The sequence below is a fragment of the Gymnoscopelus microlampas genome (genome assembly GCF_963454915.1).
Source record: "Gymnoscopelus microlampas genome assembly, chromosome: 20".
Classification (NCBI taxonomy): domain Eukaryota; kingdom Metazoa; phylum Chordata; class Actinopteri; order Myctophiformes; family Myctophidae; genus Gymnoscopelus; species Gymnoscopelus microlampas.
Window position 1 is genome coordinate 41667455 of NC_139957.1, and position 23863 is coordinate 41691317.

General features: G+C 44.2%; 1 protein-coding gene across 1 annotated transcript in view; it reads left to right on the forward strand.

The window, feature by feature from the left end:
• crim1 (cysteine rich transmembrane BMP regulator 1 (chordin-like)) overlaps nt 1-23863 on the forward strand; it is a 238981-nt gene that overhangs the window by 214217 nt on the left and 901 nt on the right. The window contains exons 12-16 of the mRNA XM_084045810.1: nt 4207-4434; nt 13836-14093; nt 18021-18236; nt 21818-21937; nt 22230-22423. Coding sequence (XP_083901936.1) covers nt 4207-4434; nt 13836-14093; nt 18021-18236; nt 21818-21937; nt 22230-22423 — 1016 coding nt within the window. The remainder of the gene's footprint in view (nt 1-4206; nt 4435-13835; nt 14094-18020; nt 18237-21817; nt 21938-22229; nt 22424-23863) is intronic.

Consider the following 23863-nt stretch of genomic DNA (forward strand, 5'->3'; position numbering starts at 1 on the left):
GTGTGTAATAGGTAGAACATGGTGGTGACAGTGTGTAATAGGTAGAACATGGTGGTGACAGTGTGTAATAGGTAGAGCATGGTGGTGACAGTGTGTAATAGGTAGAACATGGTGGTGACAGTGTGTAATAGGTAGAACATGGTGGTGACAGTGTGTAATAGGTAGAACATGGTGGTGACAGTGTGTAATAGGTAGAGCATGGTGGTGACAGTGTGTAATAGGTAGAGCATGGTGGTGACAGTGTGTAATAGGTAGAACATGATGGTGACAGTGTGTAATAGGTAGAACATGGTGGTGACAGTGTGTAATAGGTAGAACATGGTGGTGACAGTGTGTAATAGGTAGAACATGGTGGTGACAGTGTGTAATAGGTAGAGCATGGTGGTGACAGTGTGTAATAGGTAGAGCATGGTGGTGACAGTGTGTAATAGGTAGAACATGGTGGTAACAGTGTGTAATAGGTAGAGCATGGTGGTGACAGTGTGTAATAGGTAGAGCATGGTGGTGACAGTGTGTAATAGGTAGAGCATGGTGGTGACAGTGTGTAATAGGTAGAGCATGGTGGTGACAGTGTGTAATAGGTAGAACATGGTGGTGACAGTGTGTAATAGGTAGAGCATGGTGGTGACAGTGTGTAATAGGTAGAACATGGTGGTGACAGTGTGTAATAGGTACAGCATGGTGGTGACAGTGTGTAATAGACAGAACATGGTGGTGACAGTGTGTAATAGGTAGAACATGGTTGGTGACAGTGTGTAATAGGTAGAACATGGTGGTGACAGTGTGTAATAGGTAGAACATGGTGGTGACAGTGTGTAATAGGTGTAACATGGTGGTGACAGTGTGTAATAGGTAGAGCATGGTGGTGACAGTGTGTAATAGGTAGAGCATGGTGGTGACAGTGTGTAATAGGTAGAACATGGTTGGTGACAGTGTGTAATAGGTAGAACATGGTGGTGACAGTGTGTAATAGGTAGAACATGGTGGTGACAGTGTGTAATAGGTAGAGCATGGTGGTGACAGTGTGTAATAGGTAGAGCATGGTGGTGACAGTGTGTAATAGGTAGAACATGGTGGTGACAGTGTGTAATAGGTAGAGCATGGTGGTGACAGTGTGTAATAGACAGAACATGGTGGTGACAGTGTGTAATAGGTAGAACATGGTGGTGACAGTGTGTAATAGGTAGAGCATGGTGGTGACAGTGTGTAATAGGTGTAACATGGTGGTGACAGTGTGTAATAGGTAGAGCATGGTGGTGACAGTGTGTAATAGACAGAACATGGTGGTGACAGTGTGTAATAGGTAGAACATGGTGGTGACAGTGTGTAATAGGTAGAGCATGGTGGTGACAGTGTGTAATAGGTAGAACATGGTGGTGACAGTGTGTAATAGGTAGAGCATGGTGGTGACAGTGTGTAATAGGTAGAGCATGGTGGTGACAGTGTGTAATAGGTAGAGCATGGTGGTGACAGTGTGTAATAGGTAGAGCATGGTGGTGACAGTGTGTAATAGGTAGAGCATGGTGGTGACAGTGTGTAATAGGTAGAGCATGGTGGTGACAGTGTCAGACTGTCTGGAGCTACAGCAGAGCTACAGTGAGCTACTACTTTTTTTTCGGGGGGTTGGCTGTACGCTGTACGGCGTGAAGCTCATTTGCATGACAATGGAGGCACTTAGCTTGGTGCTTGGCTCTGGAGTGGCTGCATTAGAGGGTGATGATGATACGAGTGTGTTCTCATCATCACACTACAGAGAGACACTCACTCACACACACACACACACACACACACACACACACACACAGACCCTGTACGTACCTGAACTCACTGATACTCAGGCTTTTTTCATTTATTTCAAGGACCCCCAGTTATATGTCGTTGCTGTCGGGTGGCGACATCTCCATGTTTTACACTTTTTCGTGTTGTTTCGTAAATGATAGCTATATATACTTGAATACAAGAAGAACGCTCGCCCCAAAACAAACACTCGCCCCGGGTCGAATCCGGCGACCTCGGCAGGCCCGGCCGCTAGCCGACAACGTCATTTATTTTTACCGACAGCAGCTGACGTCCTTGTCATGTCTGTCTGTCTGTCTATCAGTCCCTCCTGGTACACACAACACCACTGAACACTTTCTTAACACGCTGAGGAAGACTTGACGCCGAAACGCTATTAATTAAAAAGTACCAGAAGGTTGTTTTTTTAACTGGCAGTCTTGACTTAGGGGGCGAGATGGTCCGGTTGAGGGGGCACCCCCCCCCCCCCCCCCCCCCCCCCCCCCCTTGACGCCGGGCCTAGACCTTGGAACAACCTGTATTCCTAAATGTAACCTCAGTAAAACTATGTCTAAACATAACCTTATTCCTAACCTTAACCTCAGTAAAACTATGTCTAAACATAACCTTATTCCTAACCTTAACCTCAGTAAAACTATGTCTAAACCTAACCTTATTCCTAACCGTAACCTCAGTAAAACTATGTCTAAACATAACCTTATTCCTAACCTTAACCTCAGTAAAACTATGTCTAAACATAACCTTATTCCTAACCTTAACCTCAGTAAAACTATGTCTAAACCTAACCTTATTCCTAACCGTAACCTCAGTAAAACTATGTCTAAACCTAACCTTATTCCTAAACGTAAGCTCAGTAAAACTATGCCTAAACCTAACCTTATTCCTAAACGTAACCTCAGTAAAACTATGCCTAAACATAACCTTATTCCTAACCTTAACCTCAGTAAAACTATGTCTAAACCTAACCTTATTTCTAACCTTAACCTCAGTAAAACTATGTCTAAACATAACCTTATTCCTCATCTTAACCTCAGTAAAACTATGTCTAAACCTAACCTTATTCCTAACCTTAACCTCAGTAAAACTATGTCTAAACCTAACCTTATTCCTAAACGTAACCTCAGTAAAACTATGCCTAAACATAACCTTATTCCTAACCTTAACCTCAGTAAAACTATGTCTAAACATAACCTTATTCCTAACCTTAACCTCAGTTAAACAAGTACAAGAGTACAAGAACCAATGGGGGCTAGCGGGCCGCGAAAACAATGGGGCCGAGTGTTAATGATAATTCTTTACATTGAAACTATAAGATACCAGGTAAACCAGGGGTCTTCAACAGGGGATCCGGGACCCTTAGGGGGTCCTCAGAGTTACTACAGGGGGTCCGCCAAATCTTTGTGTGATATGATTATTTATTTTTTTACATTTACCACTTGAACCCTATAGCATCCCTTTTTCTGAGGAAAACTTTAGCCAAAAAATAGCAGATCTACAAGCTCACAACGCCTCGCGCTGCGAGGCGTTGTGAGCTTGTAGATCTGCTATTTTTTTGGCAAAGAGGTTTGGTGTGTAGAGGGGAAAAAAAGAGCTGACCAAGTAAACGAAAAAAAGTTTAATCTGAAACACAATTTTATACGATATAGAGGAGGGGGTCCCTGCTTCATCTCTCTCTCTCAGCTAGGGTTCCTTGGCCTGAAAACGTTGAAGACCCCAGGGGTAAACAATGGACCTAGCATCTGTCTAAAAACAATATTCTGTACATTAGATAAACTAAATGAACCTAAATCACGAATTGTGGTCGAGAAAAAAACGACTGTAAGAAACACAAGACATTAGAAGGAGTGACCATAGAGTATGTGTACATACACACAGCAGACATATCCTGGTCATGTCCCCATAGCACTATGAACCAAAGAGACTCACTGTTCATTCAACTCAGAGAGTCTCACAGTTTGTACACTCCTATAAGGGTCATTTTGAACCCCTGTGGTGGTCCCTGGACCCCCCGCTGAGAAGAACTGTATTTAGAGGGTGACGGTGTGTGTGTGTGTGTGTGTGTGTGTGTGTGTGTGTTGTCATCATGTTATAGGGAGACACACACACACACACACACACACACACACACACACACACACACACACACACACACACACACACACACACACACACACACACACACACACACACACTAGCTGAACTCTACTTGAACTCTGAGTGGTTCTACTGGGGCAGAACACATCCATTTCTATCCTTAACCTCTCTCTCCCCCTTCCTCCCTCTCTCTCTCTCTCTCTCTCTCTCTCTCTCTCTCTCTCTCTCTCTCTCTCTCTCTCTCTCTCTCTCTCTCTCTCTCTCTCTCTCTCTCTCTCTCCCCCCCTCCCTCCCTCCCTCCCTCTCTCCCTCCAGACTCGCCCGCCCCGCTCCCCACCCCGGCCCTGGGTGACCCAGGGGACTCGTCGGTGTGCGTGTCCCCAGGAGGGGAGGTGTTCTCTGGGGGAGAGGTGTGGAACATGGACCCCTGCAGCCAGTGTACGTGCAGGAGGGGCCAGACGCTGTGTGAGAGCGAGGTGTGCCCCCCGCTGCTCTGCCAGAAGCCCCTACGGAGCCACGACTCCTGCTGCCCTCACTGCCCTGGTAAGACCCCATCACCATCACCATAATACTGTGGGCTATTCAAAAAATAGCAGATCTACAAGCTCATAGCGCGGCACAGAGTGCCGCGCTATGAGCTTGTACATCTGCTATTTTTGAATAGCCAAAAGGGTAAAATATGGATAAAGTCGTTACACAGATGCGTTCCTGGTCTTAAAGGGCAAGACCACTTTGGTAGAGGTTTGGGTTGTGTGGTTACCTTGCCATGATGTAACTCCAAAGGTGGGCAAGAAATAAAACATAATTGCTCCATTGATTAGAAATTGATAATTCAAAATATGCTCCTCATTGACTTACATTGTACGGTAAAACAGCTCTCAAAGTCACTCTTTTAGCACATAAATGAACCCAAACGTAGCTGATTCAGACAATATAGAGCATCACCAAACCTAGTACTGTCTTTTTTTAAAATAAAAATGTCAACTTCCTGTTGATTTTACTATTTGAAGATCTGGATCCGGATCCGCCGATCCAGTCCGGGTTTTCTACTTATTAAAAATGGCAAAATCAACAGGAAGTTGACATTTTTATTTAAAATAAAAACAGTACTGGGTTTGGTGATGTTCTATATTGTCTGAATCAACTTTGTTTGCGTTCGTTTTTGTGCTAAAAGAGTGACTTTGAGAGCAGTTTTACCATACAATGTCAATGTCAATGTCAATGAGGAGCATATTTTGAATTATCAATTTCTAATCAATGGAGCAATTATGTTTTATTTCTTGCCCACCTTTGGAGTTACATCATGGCAAGGTAACTACACAACCCAAACCTCTACCAAAGTGGTCTTGCCCTTTAATGGGTTAAGTTTCATTGTGGGTACATCACGGGTACATCATACACGCACTCGCGCACTTACTGTGAGGACATCAACATTTTAGAACGCCAATTTTATTATTGTCATTACAAAAAACGTTTTTTACAACTTTTATCCCTATATCCCTGAAGTAAAAATAGGTGATCTACATGCTCACAACGCGTCACACTGTGTCACATCGTGAGCTTGCAGATTGCGGTTACTCAGCCCTAACCCCTATAACCCTAACCTCTAAATGCCTGAATATTTTACTGTATAAGCCTTAATCTGAACATCTTTTTGAACCATAAAAAAACAACCATTACTCTTGTGAGGTACCAGGAAAATTGTTCCTCATAATTGTCTCTTTCTCAAATTCTACTATACTTGTGGGGACATTTGGCCCTCAAGTATAGTAATACACGCACACGCACGCGCGCACGCACGCACGCACGCACGCACGCACGCACGCACGCACGCACAACACACACACACACACACACACACACACACACACACACACACACACACACACACACACACACACACACACACACACACACACACACACACACACACACACACACTCACACTCAGGGTAATAGGTGTTGGCAGGAGCAGATGGGTGCCAACAGCCGGGTGTCTTGTGCATTGCAATAGAGGACGGGACGGCCGACACTCACACAGAGAGAGAGAGAGAGAGAGAGAGAGAGAGAGAGAGAGAGAGAGAGAGAGAAGGAGAGGGAGAGAGAGAAGGAGAGGGAGAGAGAGAGGCCCCATTTATCTTTAGTTGTCCTAAATCTCCATGCGTTGCAGCGCGATGCGTTGAGAGCTTGGAGAGCTTTTTGTATTTTAATTTTAGCCTTAATGTCTGACTGTACCACGTGTTTACATTAATGACTAATAAAGTATAAGTTCACAATATGTCGCGATGCGACACGTTGTGAACTTGTAGATCTGCTATTTTCACAACTTTTATGTGACACTCCTGTATGACAAAGTATGGTGTTCATTTACGGGGAGAAAAAGAAAGATAACTATGAACTATAATGGAGATACAAGGTTTCTGGTTTTCAGCATCGATATAAGAACTCACACATGCTCATGTTGAGCAGCTATCTGTTTCCAACATAGTCACTGTGAGAGAGAGAGAGAGAGAGAGAGAGAGTGTATCTGTGGTGGAAGAAGTACTCAGACATTTTACTTACTAGTAAAAGGATCAATACTGCAATATAGAAATACTCTGTTACAAGTAAAAGTCTAGAATTCAAAATGTACTTGTACTTAAAGTACCAAAAGTAAAAGTACTCATTATGCAGAATGTCCCATTTCAAGTTTTCAAATGTATAAACATCTTTTGAAAAAAGCCGATCTACAAGCTCACGCGTGACGCATTGTGAGCTTGTAGATCGGATATTTTCAAATGGCCGAAATGTATATACAGTATAGGGTTGAAGTGGTTAATGTATGTTTTGTAATAATAATCAAAATCTACTATTAACCGGTAACTAAAGTTTTCAAATAATTGTAGTGGAGTAAAAGCACAATATTTTCCTCTGAGATGTAGTGGAGTCGAAGTAAAAGTATTGGTAATTGGAAATACTCCAGTAAAGTACAAATATCCTCAAAATTGCACTTCATTACAGTAGTACTTGAGTGCATGTACTTAGTTACTTTCCACCACTGGTGTGTTTGCGCCTGTGTGTGTGTGTGTGTGTGTCTGTGTCTGTGTGTGTGTGAGAGAGACAGTGTGTGTGTGTGTGAGAGAGACAGTGTGTGTGTGTGTGAGAGAGACAGTGTGTGTGCGTTCCCAGAAAGAACAGCTGTGGTGTGCGCTGGTCTCAGCGAGACGCTAGCAGCTTGCGTTCGTTGGCGCAAATGACAAATTTAGCTAAAGTTATTTAATCTTTTATTCAGACATTTTGGCTGGCTTCTCTGCGCTGCCGCGGCCGGCGGTTCCCCCCATGGGTGCTTTAATACCAGAATGATACATTCAGCTCACTTAAAGCCTGGCCGGGGGAGCACGTTTTAACGCCAGCAAAATGGCTTTTGGAGCCGTTTTTAACCCAGTGAACCCGGGAACGCATCTGTGTGTCATTTTAATATGTCTTTGGCTATTCAAAAAATAGCAGATATACAAGCTCATAGCGCGGCACCGAGTGCCGCGCTATGAGCTTGTAGATCTGCTATTTTTTGAAAAATCTTGAAAATCTGTTCAGAACTTTGAATATATATATATATTTTTACAGTGAATATTTGTAACTCAAATCTTTGCTTCTGGGGGGGTCCCTGGAACTAAACATTTTGAGATGAGGGGGTCCGCAGGACAAATACAGATCTAAAACATGTTTTCTAAATCCTAACAGTATGTTGCTATAACTTTCTTAGCTCCAACTTTTCCATGTCATGGACCCCCCAAAATGATATGTATTTGGCCGCGGACCCCCCCATCTCAAAATATGTCGTTCCAGGGACCCCCCCAGAAGCACAGATCGGAGTTAAACATGTTCGCTTTAAAACATATAAGATTTGCACAAATGTTCCACGACTGTTAAAATGTACAAGCTCATAGCACTATGAGCTTGTAGATCTGCTATTTTTTTTCCATAGCCAAAGAAATGTTAAAATGACACAGATGCGTTCCTGGTCTTGAAGGGTTAAGCGGCCGAACACTGCTAGAGAAAAGAGAGGTAGTTTGCACCACAATACAGACACTTAAAAGATGCACCATTTGTTTTTATTGGTTATTATCTTATAACGCTTTGCTGTCGGATGGAAACCTTTTACAATACGTCTAAAACAGTTACGTTTAAAGAAATGGGGAGAAAAAAAATAGCCTGTTTTCCATGAGGATCAAATGTAGTTATTATTATAGTCACAAACCTTTGTTAAATATTTATAAAACCCCACAGACAAAAATTAACCACTTTCATTTTTCAAAAATAGCAAAAAATAGCCGATCTACAAGCAAGTCGTGATGCGATGCGTTGTGATATTGTAGATCTGCTAATGTTCTCCCCCAGAATAGGGACGGTAGGGTAGGGTTCATAAGTAGTTAATCATAGCACACTTCATAAGATGTAGAAAATATTATGGAGTCAATAAACCACAGGTTTCTCTTTTGTACTTTTTTCTTGAACTTAACATTATCGTCTCTGTGGAAACGTCTAAAAACTGTTACTATTCAGGATTCTTTTTTAGCAAAAGTAGCAGATCTACAAGCTCAAAAGCAAGCTTGTAGATCTGCTACTTTTGATGCTTTTGTGTGACGCTGTATTGTAATATGATCAAGTAGGGCGAAACACGGAACGGAAATAGAGCCCACCTACTAATATATGCCAATATATGGCAATTATATGCAAAATATATGCTGCATATATGCCATATTCAGGATATATGTGCATATATGTGGATTTATAGGAAATATATGTGTCATATATAGATCATATATATCCACATATATGTTAAACATATATAAAAAATATGTGTTCATATATTTTCTTGACCTCCCTGAATTTTTCCAGGGTGGCATGTCTGAGATAAGTGGTTTCTGCGCCGACAGCAACGATATTTGTTTCACAGTCTCCTCTCATGTCTTTATGACTTTCTTGTATCCAGGCTGCAGCTAGCCTCGGAAACCCAGCCATTTTTTTTGTTACAAAAGAAAAAAGTCTGGGGGAACGATGCAGGAACGATGGTCTTTGAAGCTTGTTATCTCCTAACCATTCAGAGTGCAGAGGGGCGTCGCTCTAAATTTGGTGACGTCAGCCTGCTCCGTGCACAGACCGGGGGGGGGGGGGAGGGGGGAGGGGGGGGGAGGCGGGGACATAGATTGGTGAATCAATCGGAGGACGCGCCTGCTCCGGGGGCCTGGGTTTGGATCCGCCCTTCGAGACCATGGATTGCTCTCGTTCTCTCAGTCTAGGCTGCAGCAGAAAGACACTAAATCTGCGTTTCACAACGGTAAACGCCACAGCAGAAACCACTTGACCTTTTCTTCCCGCTGTGTGATCCTCATGTGTGTGTGGGCGGTGAGCGTTGAGGCAAAGTGGCTGTAATGAGCTCAGGATAGCATCGGAAAAAAACAGCGTGAACTATGAGAGTGACGACACTAGCGTTGACTCCTATTGTAAGAAATGCAGTAGTAACTAAGTACATGTACTCAAGTTACTTAACACATTCCCTGCCATTGACGGAGATCTCCGTCGTTTCAAAAAATGACGGCTGTCCTGGTTTGTTCACACAGAACCAGGAGATAACGCGATCCAAAGATTTACTGCTCCATTCACTTCCTGGTTAAAGTATTTGGGAAATATTCTGTATCTCGGCTCCTGTGTTTTACTGTGTATTTTTGGCGAGACATGATTAGCAACCATCAGGGGATCGATCATACTGGAGATAAATATTCTGTGGCTCTTGAAAGATTAGTCAGAATGCTTAAAAATGCTGGCAGAAGCTACAGCCTGTTTTAGAAAAACCCCTGGCAGTGAATGTGTTAAGAACAATTTTGAGGTATTGTTACTTCATGGAGCATTTCCAATTTTCTGTGCTTTTACTTCTACTCCACTACATCTCAGAGGAAAATATTTTACTTTTACTCCACTACAGTTATTTGAAAACTAACTAGTTACTAGTTACTTTGTAGATTTTGATTATTATTACAAAACATGCATTAAACAGTTCAGCGCTATACAGATGTGCCACTTCAAAACTTCACACGTTACTGTTCTTTCCCTGAAAGTGCCCTGAAAATGCATTTTTTCCTCCCTTTTCTGCCCTTAAAAATTCACTGTTTTGCCCCTGAAAAGAAGTTGTCACTACACACCCCCGTTTTTCCCTTCAACAGACATCCATATACATGAGAACAAAAGAATGTGTGTTGAAGAAGGTATCAGACTCATTATGAGGCGAAAGGTGATTTGAAGAGGTCCTTGACCAGTTGCTCAAATTAATTAGCATCATAAAAGCAGTGATCATCAAAATAATTCAGCATTTTAAATGCCCTTCTTTGTCCCTCTTATTGCCCTGGGAATCCCCTGAAAATTTACTGTCTTGACGATGGCAGGACATTTGAAGTTTTGAAATGGCACATCTGTATGCATTTCGGCCATTTGAAAATAGCCGATCTACAAGCTTACAATGCGTTGCGATGCGACGCATTGTGAGCTTGTAGATCTGCTATTTTCAAAAATATTTTTATGCATTTGTAAACTTGTGAAACGGGACATTCTGCCAAATGAGTACTTTCTACTTTCGGTACTTTAATTACATTTTGATACCAATACTTTTGAATTCCGGGTATTTCTACATTGCAGTATTTATACTTTTACTTTTATTTATACTCTTTTAAAATGTGAGTACTTTTTCCACCACTGTGTGAGGCAAAGTGGCCGTAATGAGCATCAGGACAGCATCTGAAAAACACGCCTCACTGATGATGATGATGAAAGCTCCTCCACAGTGCATCATCCTCACCACTGAAGTCAATCCAAGGACACTGTTGTCACCGTCGTCACGGAAACCTTGCATGTCCAAAACGTTGACGTTCTGAGGAAACGGACGTGTGATCCAGGCTTATTTCAACGCCACATGCTTCTGTGTTTATTCCTGCTAACGACGACACTACATGTTTAGGGCAGCGGTGCTGACAGATTTACAGTAATTGCACAGTTAGATAAATAGCAAAAAAATATTGCTCGTAAGACGCAGTGTGAAGAAGGCATCATTATCGCTGACAAGTAGTCAGCCAGCCATCACTCAACGTTTCATTTAGAAAACGTGACTCTAAAGCAGGGGTCTTCAACGTTTTCAGGCCAAGGACCCCCTAGCTGAGAAAGAGATGAAGCAGGGACCCCCTCTATATTAAACCTTTGCTGCTCTTTTTTCCCTCTACACCTATAACTCTTTGCCAAAAATAGCCGATCTACAAGCTCACAACGCCTCGCAGTGCGAGGCGTTGTGAGCTTGTAGATCTGCTATTTTTGGCTAAAGTTCTCCTCAGAAAAGGGATGCTACTATGCTAGGGTTCAAGTGGTTAATGTAAAAAAAATCACACAAAGATTTGGCGGACCCCCTGTAGTAACTATGAGGACCCCCTAGGGGTCCCGGACCCCCTGTTGAAGACCCCTGCTCTAAAGTCTATGAATCAAAACAGGACAAAATGGCCGAGTAGAGGCAGCTATGTAAGCTCTCTATTTTGACGCGTCGGACAGGGGCCATGGGTTCTGTTCTGTTGTGTTGTGTTATCATGTTTGATTGGCTGCGGAGAGCCAGAGGAAACGGGCTGGATGTCAGTGAGTGTCCCTGTGCAGCCGCTCTCTGACTCTGTGTGCTGTGGACGAACACTCTGCCAAGGTTCAAATTGGACAAATACATTGAGAGAAATGTCTACTCGGCCATGTGGCTGTGTAGCTGTGTCTATTTGTATTCACTTATGAACAAAATGTGGTACTTGGTGTAAAAAGGTTGAGAATCACTGATGTCTCAGGCTGGTCACACATAAGAGATCTAATGAGATCCATGTTGGAGCTTCAGCCATGTCATTCCCCTGTGGGACCCCAGATCCACATCATCCCATTGTTCTATTTATTTTTCATAGTAGATTGTAGTTCATTTTCGAACTAAATATTCTTTACACTGTTGTTAACTCATGTTGTTAACTCTTTTACTGCCAAGGACGACTTATGACGAGACATCGTCCAATATCCATTACTGCCCGGATTCGGAAATAACGTCATCCGAAGATTTCCGCCTCCGTCAACTTCCTGTTTTCACTGTTTAACTCATTAAAACGGCTCTATCTTGAGTTGATTTATTTTCCCCTGCATTTAGCGAGACTTTCTATTTTCAACATGCTGCTACAAGAGCAGGGGCTGTCCCGGTTGGAATATCTTTCTCTCGGATACGCATAAGGGATATACATTTTCTGTGACCAGTTGAAAGGTTAAAAAAAAACGAAAATTGCTGGCAGTGGGCAAACGCAGCCATAAATAAGTCGGTCAGTGAATGAGTTGATCTTTTGTTGTGAAGCGCTCTGTCACTTCCTTTAGAGCAGTTTTAATATCTGGTATCAGCCACACACCACATTTTGATGTGTTTTGTTCTGTTTTTTTTCTTTCAACCAGATGGTTAAGTACCATGGAGACACGTTTTAACTACAAATTGAACTTTCTATAAATGAGCCACTTGCTGCTGCGCTCTGTGCAATTACAGTAATGATGTTCACCGCTTCCCGTTTTTATTTGTTCGCTTATAATGTCAATGATGATGAAAAGGCTTGAATCATCACCAGCCAGGGGAGCAGATTTATCTCAATACGACCCCCTTACAAAACATCAATAGTTTGTTGAGAGGAGCCCCCTCTCCCCCTCAGGAGTCTACTCTAGGCCCCCCTCCTTGTTTCCCTCTACACCAAATCTCTTTGCGGAAAATCTAGAAGCTCGAAATCTAGAAATCTAGATCTAGAAGCTCCAAAGAGATGCAAACTGCTGTACTAATGGGTGCATCAGTCCAACATATCTAAATGCCATATAGCAGTGGTTTTCAAACTTTGTCATGTCAAGGACCCCCAAATTGGTACAAAATATTTTGAGATGGGGATTCCGCGGCCAAATACATATCATTTTTTGGGGGGGGGGGTCCTTGATAAGATAAAGTTTGAGCACCACTGATATCGCAACAACGTTTTTTCAGAAAATTGTTTGAAGACATTCGTAGAATCGGCCTCAGGTCTTTTTTTAATATATATATTTTTTAACCCACGATTTTGGAACCCTTTTTTTCCCGGTGCCAATTTTCTAAGTGATCCTGGGCGCTACACTCCCCCCACCAGAGCCAAGTGACCTTTTTGTCACCTGACAGGGGGGGGGGGGTTTCCCCGGTAGGACGTAGCGCGTGGAAGGAACACGTTATTCCAACCAGTTCCCTTCCCCTCCATCAGGCGCCCCGGCTGTCATGGGGGAGGCGGTATAGCGACCAGGATTACTACATGTTTTTGTGAGGGTATTAACTACCCTGGAAGACACGGGGGAGAACATGCAAACTCCACACAGAGTAGGCCCTTTCACCAACCCCACCTAGGGTATGAGGCACTGATGAGGCGGCCTCAGGTCTTAATGGGCTAAGTCAGGGGTCTTCAACCTTTTCAGGCCAAGGACCCCCTAACTGAGAGAGAGATGAAGCAGGGACCCCCACTATATATTACATAAGATATAGTGTTGCAGATTAAAGCTTTTCATAGATGTTGGATTCATGTTAATGTGTATTTTCAGACATTTAACGACTTAAACCGTCAATACTTAGTAAACTTTCACTCGGTACTTAGTCTGCTCTTTTTCCCCCCTTTGCCGAAAATAGGAGATCTACAAGCTCACAACGCCTCGCAGCGCGAGGCGTTGTGAGCTTGTAGATCGGCTATTTTCGGCTAAAGTTGTCCTTAGAATAGGGATGCTAGGGTTCAAGTGGTTAATGTAAAAAACAATGATCCTATCACAAAGAGATTTGGCGGACCCCCTGTAGCAACTCTGAGGACCCCCTGTTGAAGACCCCTGGGCTAAGTAAAATGTACTTCTTTCCTCTGCTGTCTTTCCAGAGGACACGACGTCCATCCCTCCGTCTGTCTTCAACACCTCCTCATCCGGAGGAGGAGGAGGAGGCTCAGTGTGTCGCGGAGAGGAAGGGGACTCGGGCGGAGGCGACATGTTCCTCCCCGGGGAGTCGTGGAAGCCGGACGTTTGCACCAGCTGTGTGTGTGACGCCGGCACCATCCGCTGTTTCACCGAGACCTGCCCCCCCACCGCCTGTCCCCGCCCCCTGCTGAGGAAGGGACAGTGCTGCCCCTACTGTCTGGGTGAGGAACTGCAGTCCAATGTATAGGGCTGCAAATTAGTTAACCCATTGAGACCGGGAATGCATCTGTGTCATTTTTAGATTTCTTTGGCTATTCAAAAAAAATAGCAGATATACAAGTCGAGTGCCGTGCTATGAGCTTGTAGATCTGCTATATTTTTTTAAAGTCGTGAAAATTCACCAACATCTTTGAATATATACTTTTTAAAGCGAACATTTGTAACTCAAATCTTTGCTCCTGGGGGGTCCCTGGAACAAAATATTTTACAAACGTTTGCTTTAAAAAATATATTCAAATATCAATTTGTTTTTTAAATAGCAGATCTACAAGCTCATAGCGCGGCACTCGTGCCGCGCTATGAGCTTGTAGATCTGCTATTTTTGAGTTGCCAAAGAAATCTTAAAATGACAGATGCGTTCCCGGTCTTAACACATTGGGTGCCAGAATTGTATAATAACAGATTACGTTCGGTGCCAGAAATCTCACCGTTGAGCTGCGCAGCGCTGTTTAAGCTGTAGACTACACGACGAGCAATCCTTGTGAAACAAAGCATGCGTTCATTTTGCACGATGGTCCTGGCTAACGCCTGGAACGATAACATCTCTCACGCGAGTAACAATGGCGGAGCGATCGTGCATACAAAATGAGTCGTTTTCCCCAGCGTAAAAGGTTTCGGAGTTATAGGGGTTTTAGAGAAGGAGATTGAACGGAAGCGGATGGGAGCCATGTTTTTTTGAGACGGTGATCCATCTGTCCTTTCCTTCTCAGAATCACCACGGGTAATTCCAGAGCTGCTCCAGCCCCTTCCGTGTGGAAAAAAAATAAAAAAAATAAAAGACTGAAAACACGGTTCAGACCGTGTTCGGCACCAAATCGCTACTCTGTGAAAACATGGTTTAGACCGTGTTTGGCACCCGATGTGTTAATTGATTAAGATTAATTAATCAAACAAATCCATTTTCTATCGATTATTTAAAATCACACCCTGTGTGAAGGAAGCGGTGCCTTTGGGGCGGGCCTTAACTCATTTCAATGCGTCCCTATTGGTGGTCTGAGTCCACTTACCAAATTTGTACTTGGGAGCATGCTGCAAACTGGAATGATGGCTGTTTAAAGCCCAGCCAATGGGCAGACAGAGGGGGCGGGGCTTAAGTAATGACAGTTAGTCCCTATTGCTGGCTTTAGTCCATGTACAAAATGTGTACTCCATAGCATGCTGCGAACTTGAGTTATGGCTGTTTGAAGGCCAGCCAATGGGAAGACAGAGGGGGCGGGGCTTCAGCAATTCATGCTGGTCCCTATTGGTGGTCTAAGTCCACATACCAAATGTGGACTTGGTGGCATGCTGCAAACTGGAGTTATAGCTGTTTAAAATCCCGTGCTCATCCCGTGCTCATACGGGCGCGGGGGGTCCCTGGACCCCTCTTTGATAACTTCATCAATTCATGCTCGTGCCTATTGGTGGTCTAAGTCCACATACCAAATGTGGACTTGGTGGCATGCTGCAAACTGGAGTTATAGCTGTTTAAAATCCCGTGCTCATCCCGTGCTCATACGGGCGCGGGGGGTCCCTGGACCCCTCTTTGATAACTTCATCAATTCATGCTCGTGCCTATTGGTGGTCTAATTCCACATACCAAATGTGGATTTGGTGGCATGCTGCAAACTGGAGTTATAGCTGTTTAAAATCCCGTGCTCATCCCGTGCTCATACGGGCGCTGGGGGTCCCTGGACCCCTTTTTGATAACGTCATCAATTCATGCTCGTCCCTATTGGTGGTCTAAGTCCAAATTTGGACTTGGTGGCATGCTGCAAACTGAAGTTATAGCTGTTTGCTTCTTTGCCGTGCTCATCCCGTGCTGAAACCGCCGGTCGGACGGACGGACGGACGGACGGACATACAAAAGTCAAAAGTCAAGTGTAGAGCGGTTGGCACTGCTAAAAAAAACTAGCCCGGTGCCCATTGGTCACCGGTCTATCCGGGAACGATGCAAATTGGGAACGCACGCCCCATACATCTTGTACTCGATGTCAGAGTACCCGTTGTACCCGTCTGTTGCTTTAGCGCTAAAGCAAAACATTTTTACTCAAATCTTTGCTTCTGGGGGTCCCTGGAACAAAAGATTTTTAGATGGGGGGTCCGCGACCAAATGCATATCAATTTCGGGGGTCGCCTAGCAAGTAATAAAGCAAAGGCAATCATGCGATGTTCTGTATGTGTGAGAGGAGCATCAGAGCTCGTGCTTCAGGCTGTGAAAGAAGGGATATCTGAGGAGAATTTCCATCAATAAATGTAACTCAAGAGAAGAGATCTTCCTTATTGAACTTATAACGCTTAGAGCTACATCACACCTAAATATGAACCTTCAAATGGAAGCTGTCTATACGGCTACCTTATAATAACCTCTGTTTTGTTTTAGTTTAACCCATTAAGACCTGGAACTGTGTCATTTTTAGACTTGAGCTAAAAGGCATTATGTTACACTTTGGGCTATTCAAAAATAGCAGATATACAAGCTCATAGCGCGGCACCGAGTGCCGCGCTACGAGCTTGTAGATCTGCTATTTTTGAAAAATCGTGAAAATGTGTGCAAATCTTTAAATATATATGTTTTTAAAGCGAACATTTTTAACTCAAATCGTTGCTTCTGGGGGGGTCCCTGGAGCAAAATATTTTGATTGGGGGTCCGCGGCCAAATACATATCATTTTGGGGGTCCTTGACATGAAAAAGATTGAACACCACTGATATAGAAACATAAGTTTTTCAGAATACTGTTGGGATGTAGGAGACGTGTAGAATCGGCTTCAGGTCTCAAAGTTTTAGTTTTTGTCTTTCATATTCAAAGTAGCAACCGAACAGGCCCTGAAGGCCCTGCGGCGTTGTGAAGCCCTCCACACACCTCCACACAAATCAAATCAAACCAAATGTTAATTGTTGATCACATTTCATACCCAGTGGGACTCAGGTGTTCTGCACAGCAAACGTAATGCACAAAACTAAATAATAACAAGACCAGGAAGACAGGATTTAATTACTAAATGTATTGTCTAATAGAACATAGTAACATAAACACTGGCTTACGTCGGTTGAATTTAACATTTAACCACTTGAACCCCAGCATCCCTACCGAAAACTCTTATCTCCATAATTTAACTTTTAGTGTGTTTTTTTAGTTAATTAATGTCCTACTTATTCCTACTACAGCGTCACACAAAAGTATCAAAAGTAGCAGATACAAGCTTTTTGATGTTGTCAATCTGCGATATTTGCTATTTGTTTATTTGAATCCTGAAAAGTAACAGTTATGGACATAATAATCTCTCAAGAACAGATTCTGCTCTGCGTTGGAATCTGTCGGTAGCCGTGTTGACAACCCGTGCGCATTGGTTTCAAGTGGGTGTGCCTTCAGATCAGGAAGCAGGCCGCGCTTTACCCAATCAAATGTAGTGGGCGGGATTCACGTGTCCGTCCACCCTTCCCCCCTCGAAACTAACCGAAACTAATTTAACAATAGCGTCCTCGGAGCAGACAAAACCACGGAAAGATATTCACATTTAACTTACTCTTTCATCATAGAAACAAGTGGGCTTATAACCAAAACCATCCATGTTCTCTGGGAGAAGTGGTGTTAGTGTTCCGTGTAGAAATATTGTTAGTGGGAATGAAAACATAGTCGCACCAGCCGGAAGTGATGCGCTGAAGGCAGACACAAACCCCGGTTTCCTTGCGCACTGGTGTTACGTTTGCTTCCTGCCAGACCCAACAGACATAGAACAAACAGCAGAGGTCGCTGTTTTTCATTTTCAGTTGGGTCTGGCTACGCGAGACTATGGACATAATAAATGGCTTAAATGTCACTTTTCTCCGTTTTTTCCTCTCTCTCTCTCTCTCTCTCTCTCTCTCTCTGTCTCTCTCTGTGTGCAGACACGCCCTCGGTGCCCCACGCCGCCACGCCCCCCGTGTGCCACTTCAACGGGCACCAGTACAGTGACGAGGAGCGCTGGGACATCGACGCCTGCACCCACTGCTACTGCCTGGCGGGACAGACGCTGTGCTCCACCGTGTCCTGCCCACCGCCCAGCGCCCAGCCCTGCCCCAAACCCTCCGCCAAGGAGGGCAGCTGCTGCCCCATATGCTCAGGTAACACACGCACGCACGCAAACACATGCACACACACACACACACACAGGCACACGCGCACAGGCACACGTGCACACAAACCCGCACCAGTGGCGCCGGCGCCTGTTTAATTAAAGGACACTGTGTCCCCCCACTATTCAGTCTAGCCAAGAAGAAAAAAATGGAAAAAAAAATAAAATAAATAAAACTAGATAAAGTGCTCCTCGGAGCACAGGTCTCCGCCAGGTCAGATACGTTATTGTGACCTCCTGGTGGCGCTATAATAGGCCAATGTGAAAAGGGTGCCATTTATTCTTAGGTCGTTCACGGCAATCGGACACTGCATTCATGATTTGAAGCATTTTGTTCCAAAAATGTGTTTTGCTAAATTAGACCTGCTGGTGGCACTATAACAGGCCAATGTGAAAAGGGTGGCATTTCTTCCTCGGCCTAGTGGGAATGTGCGTGTGAAATTTCACGGAAATCGCAAGCTGCGTTCATGGTTTGAGGCAGTTTGTTCAAAACGGACCAATCCTGCAAACTTTGGATGGCAACCTTAACCAATAAGGATGGAATATGGGAAATCGGACAGATCAGGGTTGATCACATGACTATAGAGATACTGTGTACCGATTTGCATGACGTTTGGTTAAAAACTGTAGGAATAATATGAAAAAAATGGGTTTTACACAAATCGGCCTCCTGGTGGCGCTATAACAGGCCCATGTGAAAAATTTGAGGCAGAGGTTCTGAATTGGCATCCAGGGAGTGTGTGTGCGCAGTTTCGCAGCGACCGGGCCAACGGTGCCGGAGATTTGGTGGTAACACACGGACACACGGACACACGGACACACGGACGGACACACGGACGGAGGGTAAAACATACTCTCTCGCCATGCCTTACGGCCTGGCGGAGACAATCAGTCCAGTCCCCCGAACCTCGCGACCACCGCGAGCGCTAGGCGAACCGAATTAACCGAAATAACCGAATTATCCCCCCCAAAAATCAACAAACCCACCCGAAAATAACCCGTGGATCCCGCGCGCGCTTCGCACGCACGCTTCGCGCGTGCGTGCATGTGTCCCTGATGTGTCCCCCCAGGTCATATTCCATTCCGCCGCCCCAGCTTGTAGATTAATTTATGGAAAGTTGGAAAATTATGTAAAAGTATGGACATTTTTTTTACATTAAAAGTATAAATATGGAGATACAAGGTCTCTGTCCCCAACAGTGACGATATGTACGTTATGTACACGATATGCACACACACACACGCACACGCACACACACACACACACACACACACACACACACACACACACACACACACACACACACACACATCCTGGAGGTGTCAGGGGAGTAGAGACATTAGGAGGAGATGCTGACCAAAGCAGCCGGGTTGACGTTCTGTGTCCCGCTCTAACCCAAGTGTCCTTGAGCAAGACGCTGAGTCCCTGTCACGCTCCGCTGGGTTCTGTCAGTGTGACCATGTGCTCACACCTCTGAATACGATATGTGAAGTACGGTACTTCAATCAGGGGTCGTCAACGTTTTTTTTACAGGCCAAGGACCTCATAGCTGAGAGAGAGATGACCCCCTCTATATTGTATACAATTCAGATTAACTTTTGCTGCTCTTATTTCCCTCTACACCTAGAACTCTTTGCCCAAAAATAGCAGATCTACAAGCTCACAACGCCTCGCGCTGGTGTAGATCGGCTTTTTTTGGCTAAAGTTCTCCTCAGAAAAGGGATAGGGTTCAAGTGGTTAATGTAATGTAAAATCATGTCACACAAAGATTTGGCGGACCCCCTGTCGTAACTCTGAGGACCCCCTAGGGGTCCCGGACCCCCTGTTGAAGACCCCTGTTGTATACAATTATGTTGCAGATTAAACTTTTTCGTAGATTTCATAGATAGCTTCATATACTTGTTGCAAACTTCTTTGGCTATTTGAACTATTTAAAAATGTTTTTAAAAAACAGTTCAAAAAGCCAACCTACAAGCTCACAACGTGTTGATGTAGATCGGCTAGTTGAACTATTTGAAAATGTTTTTTAAAAATAGTAAAAACAATGGCAAAGAAGTGTAGGGATAATGGGGTAAGGCACCGGCAAAGAAAATAGGGCCCCAGGTGTAATATTCCTCATACTTTAGACAGGTCAACACCACATTCTACTGCATCCTTACTGTGGAAACACACCAGACTTTTTTCGCACACACAATGCACACACGCGCATATACGCACACGTGCACTTTTAGATCAGTCCTATTTTAAAAGTCTGCGTATGGGGGACTTGCGTATCTGCGCGCCTGGTGTAGCCGGTATCATTGATAATCAATCGGATCTATACAAACGCGCTGTACGCACCACGCATACGCTCGCTTTGAAAAGTCTGGTGTAGATCGGCCGTTACTGAGAGAAATCACAGATACTGAGGCAAGTAAACACCTTGGTGCGTGCGTGTGTGACTGTGTGTGTGCGCGTGTGTGTGTATGTGTGTGGGTGTGGGTGTGGGTGTCTGTGTCTGTGTGCGTGTGTGTGCGTGTGTGTGTGTGTGTTTGTGTGTGTTCCATTGCCGTGGTAATGCAGGTAATATTCCATTACCGCAGGGCATATATTACACGCCTCGTCCCGCTGGAGACCGTCACGGTTCATACTGGCTGGCATGAAGAATATGAATGTATATATTATTATTATGAATGTACATAATGCCCACATGGCCCGGGGCTCCTAGCTGATGCCACAAATTAAAGTCAGGCCTCAGGGGTGACCGCACCATTTGCTGTGGCAGTCCCTATACACGCCAGTGGTTCTCAATGTGGGATCTGGGCTTCTAAATGGTAGACCAGGGGTCTTCAACAGGGGGTCCGGGACCCCAAGGGGGTCCTCAGAGTTACTACAGGGGGTCCGCCAAATCTTTGTGTGACATGTTTTTTGTTTTTTTTACCTTAACCTTTTTTGGCTAAAGAAGAACTTTAGTCAAAAATAGCAGATCTACAAGCTCACAACGCCTCGCAGCGCGAGGCGTTGTGAGCTTGTAGATCGGCTATTTTTGTCAAAGAGGTATAGGTGTAGAGGGGGTAAAAGAGAAGATCAAGTAACAAAAAAAGTTTAATCTGAGACAATATAGAGGAGAGAGAGATAAGGGACCCCCTGCTTCATCTCTCTCTCAGCTAGGGGGTCCGTTGAAGACCCCTGTGGTAGACAGTGAGGTCGGGGCGTCTGAAAGTGAGGACCTGACGACCAGATTATTATTTATTTTCATATTGAACTCTTTAACCTTTCATTCTGTTTTTAAATGAGACGTTGAGTGTAATTACAACAGACGTTTCTAATTACACTCCAAAATCCATATTGTCTGTTCTTGCATATTGAATGATATGCTAAGCTTGACACCAGAAATGGTCATGCTCAACGTGTGTGTGTGTGTGTGTGTGTGTGTGTGTGTGTGTGTGTGTGTGTGTGTGTGTGTGTGTGTGTGTGTGTGTGTGTGTGTGTGTGTGTGTGTGTGTGTGTGTGTGTGTGTGTGTGTGTGTGTGTGTGTGTGTGTGCGTGCGTGCGTGCGTGCGTGCGTGCGTGCGTGCGTGTCCTCACAGAGACCTACTCTCCCACCAACATACCCATCGAGAAGACCGACCAGGCCATGGACAGGAAACAAGCCCCGCCCAGCTGGGACCGCCCCTCACACAGCCCTAACGACCTGCCACACTTCAGAGGTACACACACAAAAACACACGCACACGCACGCACACACACACACACACACACACACACTCTCACACAATTTAATTGGGACCCCAATTTATATTGTAAAATCAATGTTAATATAACTCTGAGAGTGTACACTCAGAGTTACAGACCCATAAGGGTCTATTTGGTTCCTAGCTATCCTTCACTTACCTGGGGACCCCCTGGAACTCCCTCAAGGACCCCTGGGGGTCCCCCGGACCCCACTTTAAGAACCAATGGCCTAAATTGTAAATGATAAATTGTATCGTGCGTGTTCAGGTGATGTCAGTGGTCTCCAGATGCCCTACCTGTCTGGTTCTACGGGGGGCCAGGGTTCGGGTGGTGGGGGCTCCAGTCTGACGGCCGCCACGGTGATGTGGGCGGTGCTCCCTCTGCTGCTGCTCCTCCTACTCCTGGTCTCCGCCCTCCTCTACACCTCCCACAGGAGGAGGTGGCTACCGCTGCAATGCAAGGTACACACACACACACACACACACACACACACACACACACACACACACACACACACACACACACACACACACACACACACGAGTGGTGGGGAAAAAATGTTAATTTCAGTGAACAAACGATTTTGTTCACGTTCACGGCAATGATCCGTTCAAATGATTCGTTCATGTTCTCATTCAGTGGTAGCCTGATTATCAGACTGAAGCTGCGTGGAGCTCTAGTCTAACATTGGCTCCATGTGTCGGAGCGAATGGGCTTCTATATGCATGCAACTGTGTGCATCTGATCCCACTGACATGACGTTCACCATCTATTGCACCATCTTCTTTGTAATACACTAATGTGTAGAAGTAATAAATAACTACAATATATAATGTAAAGTTATATTTATTAGTCGATAATTATTTCCACAAATGCAATATTTTATACAAAGCAGCCTAAGGCGGTATACACTCACATGACTATCGATTTCCAACCATGTCTTTGACATCATTTTTGTCATGAACGAAATCGTGAACGTAACAGTTTCAGGAAGTGAACGGGTTTGTTCAAGTTCAGGGCAAAGAACTCGTTCTTATGAACGAATTGATCATGACCGAGCCAACACACTGCATTGCAAGATACACACCATGACAGAATCCAAAATATACTTAGGTAGGGTAAGTGATATGTTTTGGTTAAGACAAAGTTTTTTTTGTTGAAAGGTTAAAGCTCTATCATTGCCATATAGAGTGTTTGTTCAGTAACAGTGGTCTTTCTGTATCTCCAGCTCTTTAATAAACAGAACATAAGGTGGGTTGGTGGGTTGCCAATTTATCAGTACCCAGTTATCAGCTTCATTATTTTTTATTATGTTCCAGTTCCAATGTCAGCTCATTTCTTTGTGTCATCACTTCAAATTGCACTTGTTTAATCTGTATCCTGTGTGAGTTCTTTATCCTGATTGGATAAAATTGGCATCCCAACCTGAAAATGCAGTTTCTGTTTATTAAAGAGCTGGAGAGACATGGAAATTCATGTTACTGAACAAACAATGAGCAATGAGCAATGAGAATCAGAATATAGAGCTACGCATACGTGGTCTTTTGTGGTTTAATAGAAGATCGCATTTGTTTTCTGTACCATCCTTGATTTTTTTTATCTTCCCTTTCCGCTTTTGACGCATCCTTGAAGAAAATATCCACAACCCGTTTCCGGGTTTATCTTGAATTAACTGTTTTTTCCTGGTTTTGGCCAGACATCATGGTTTTCACACGGTATAAAAAACGAACAGAGAGCTCCGAACAGTTATCCTCTTTGTGTTTACCAACGATCTGAAACCCGATCATAAGCTAAACTAAGATGGCCGGCGTGGGGGGGATTAAATCGTCACATCCACCAAACGGATATGACGTCTGGAGGCTATTTGGACCGTTGAAAAAACAGAGCTGGAGCGAGAAAAA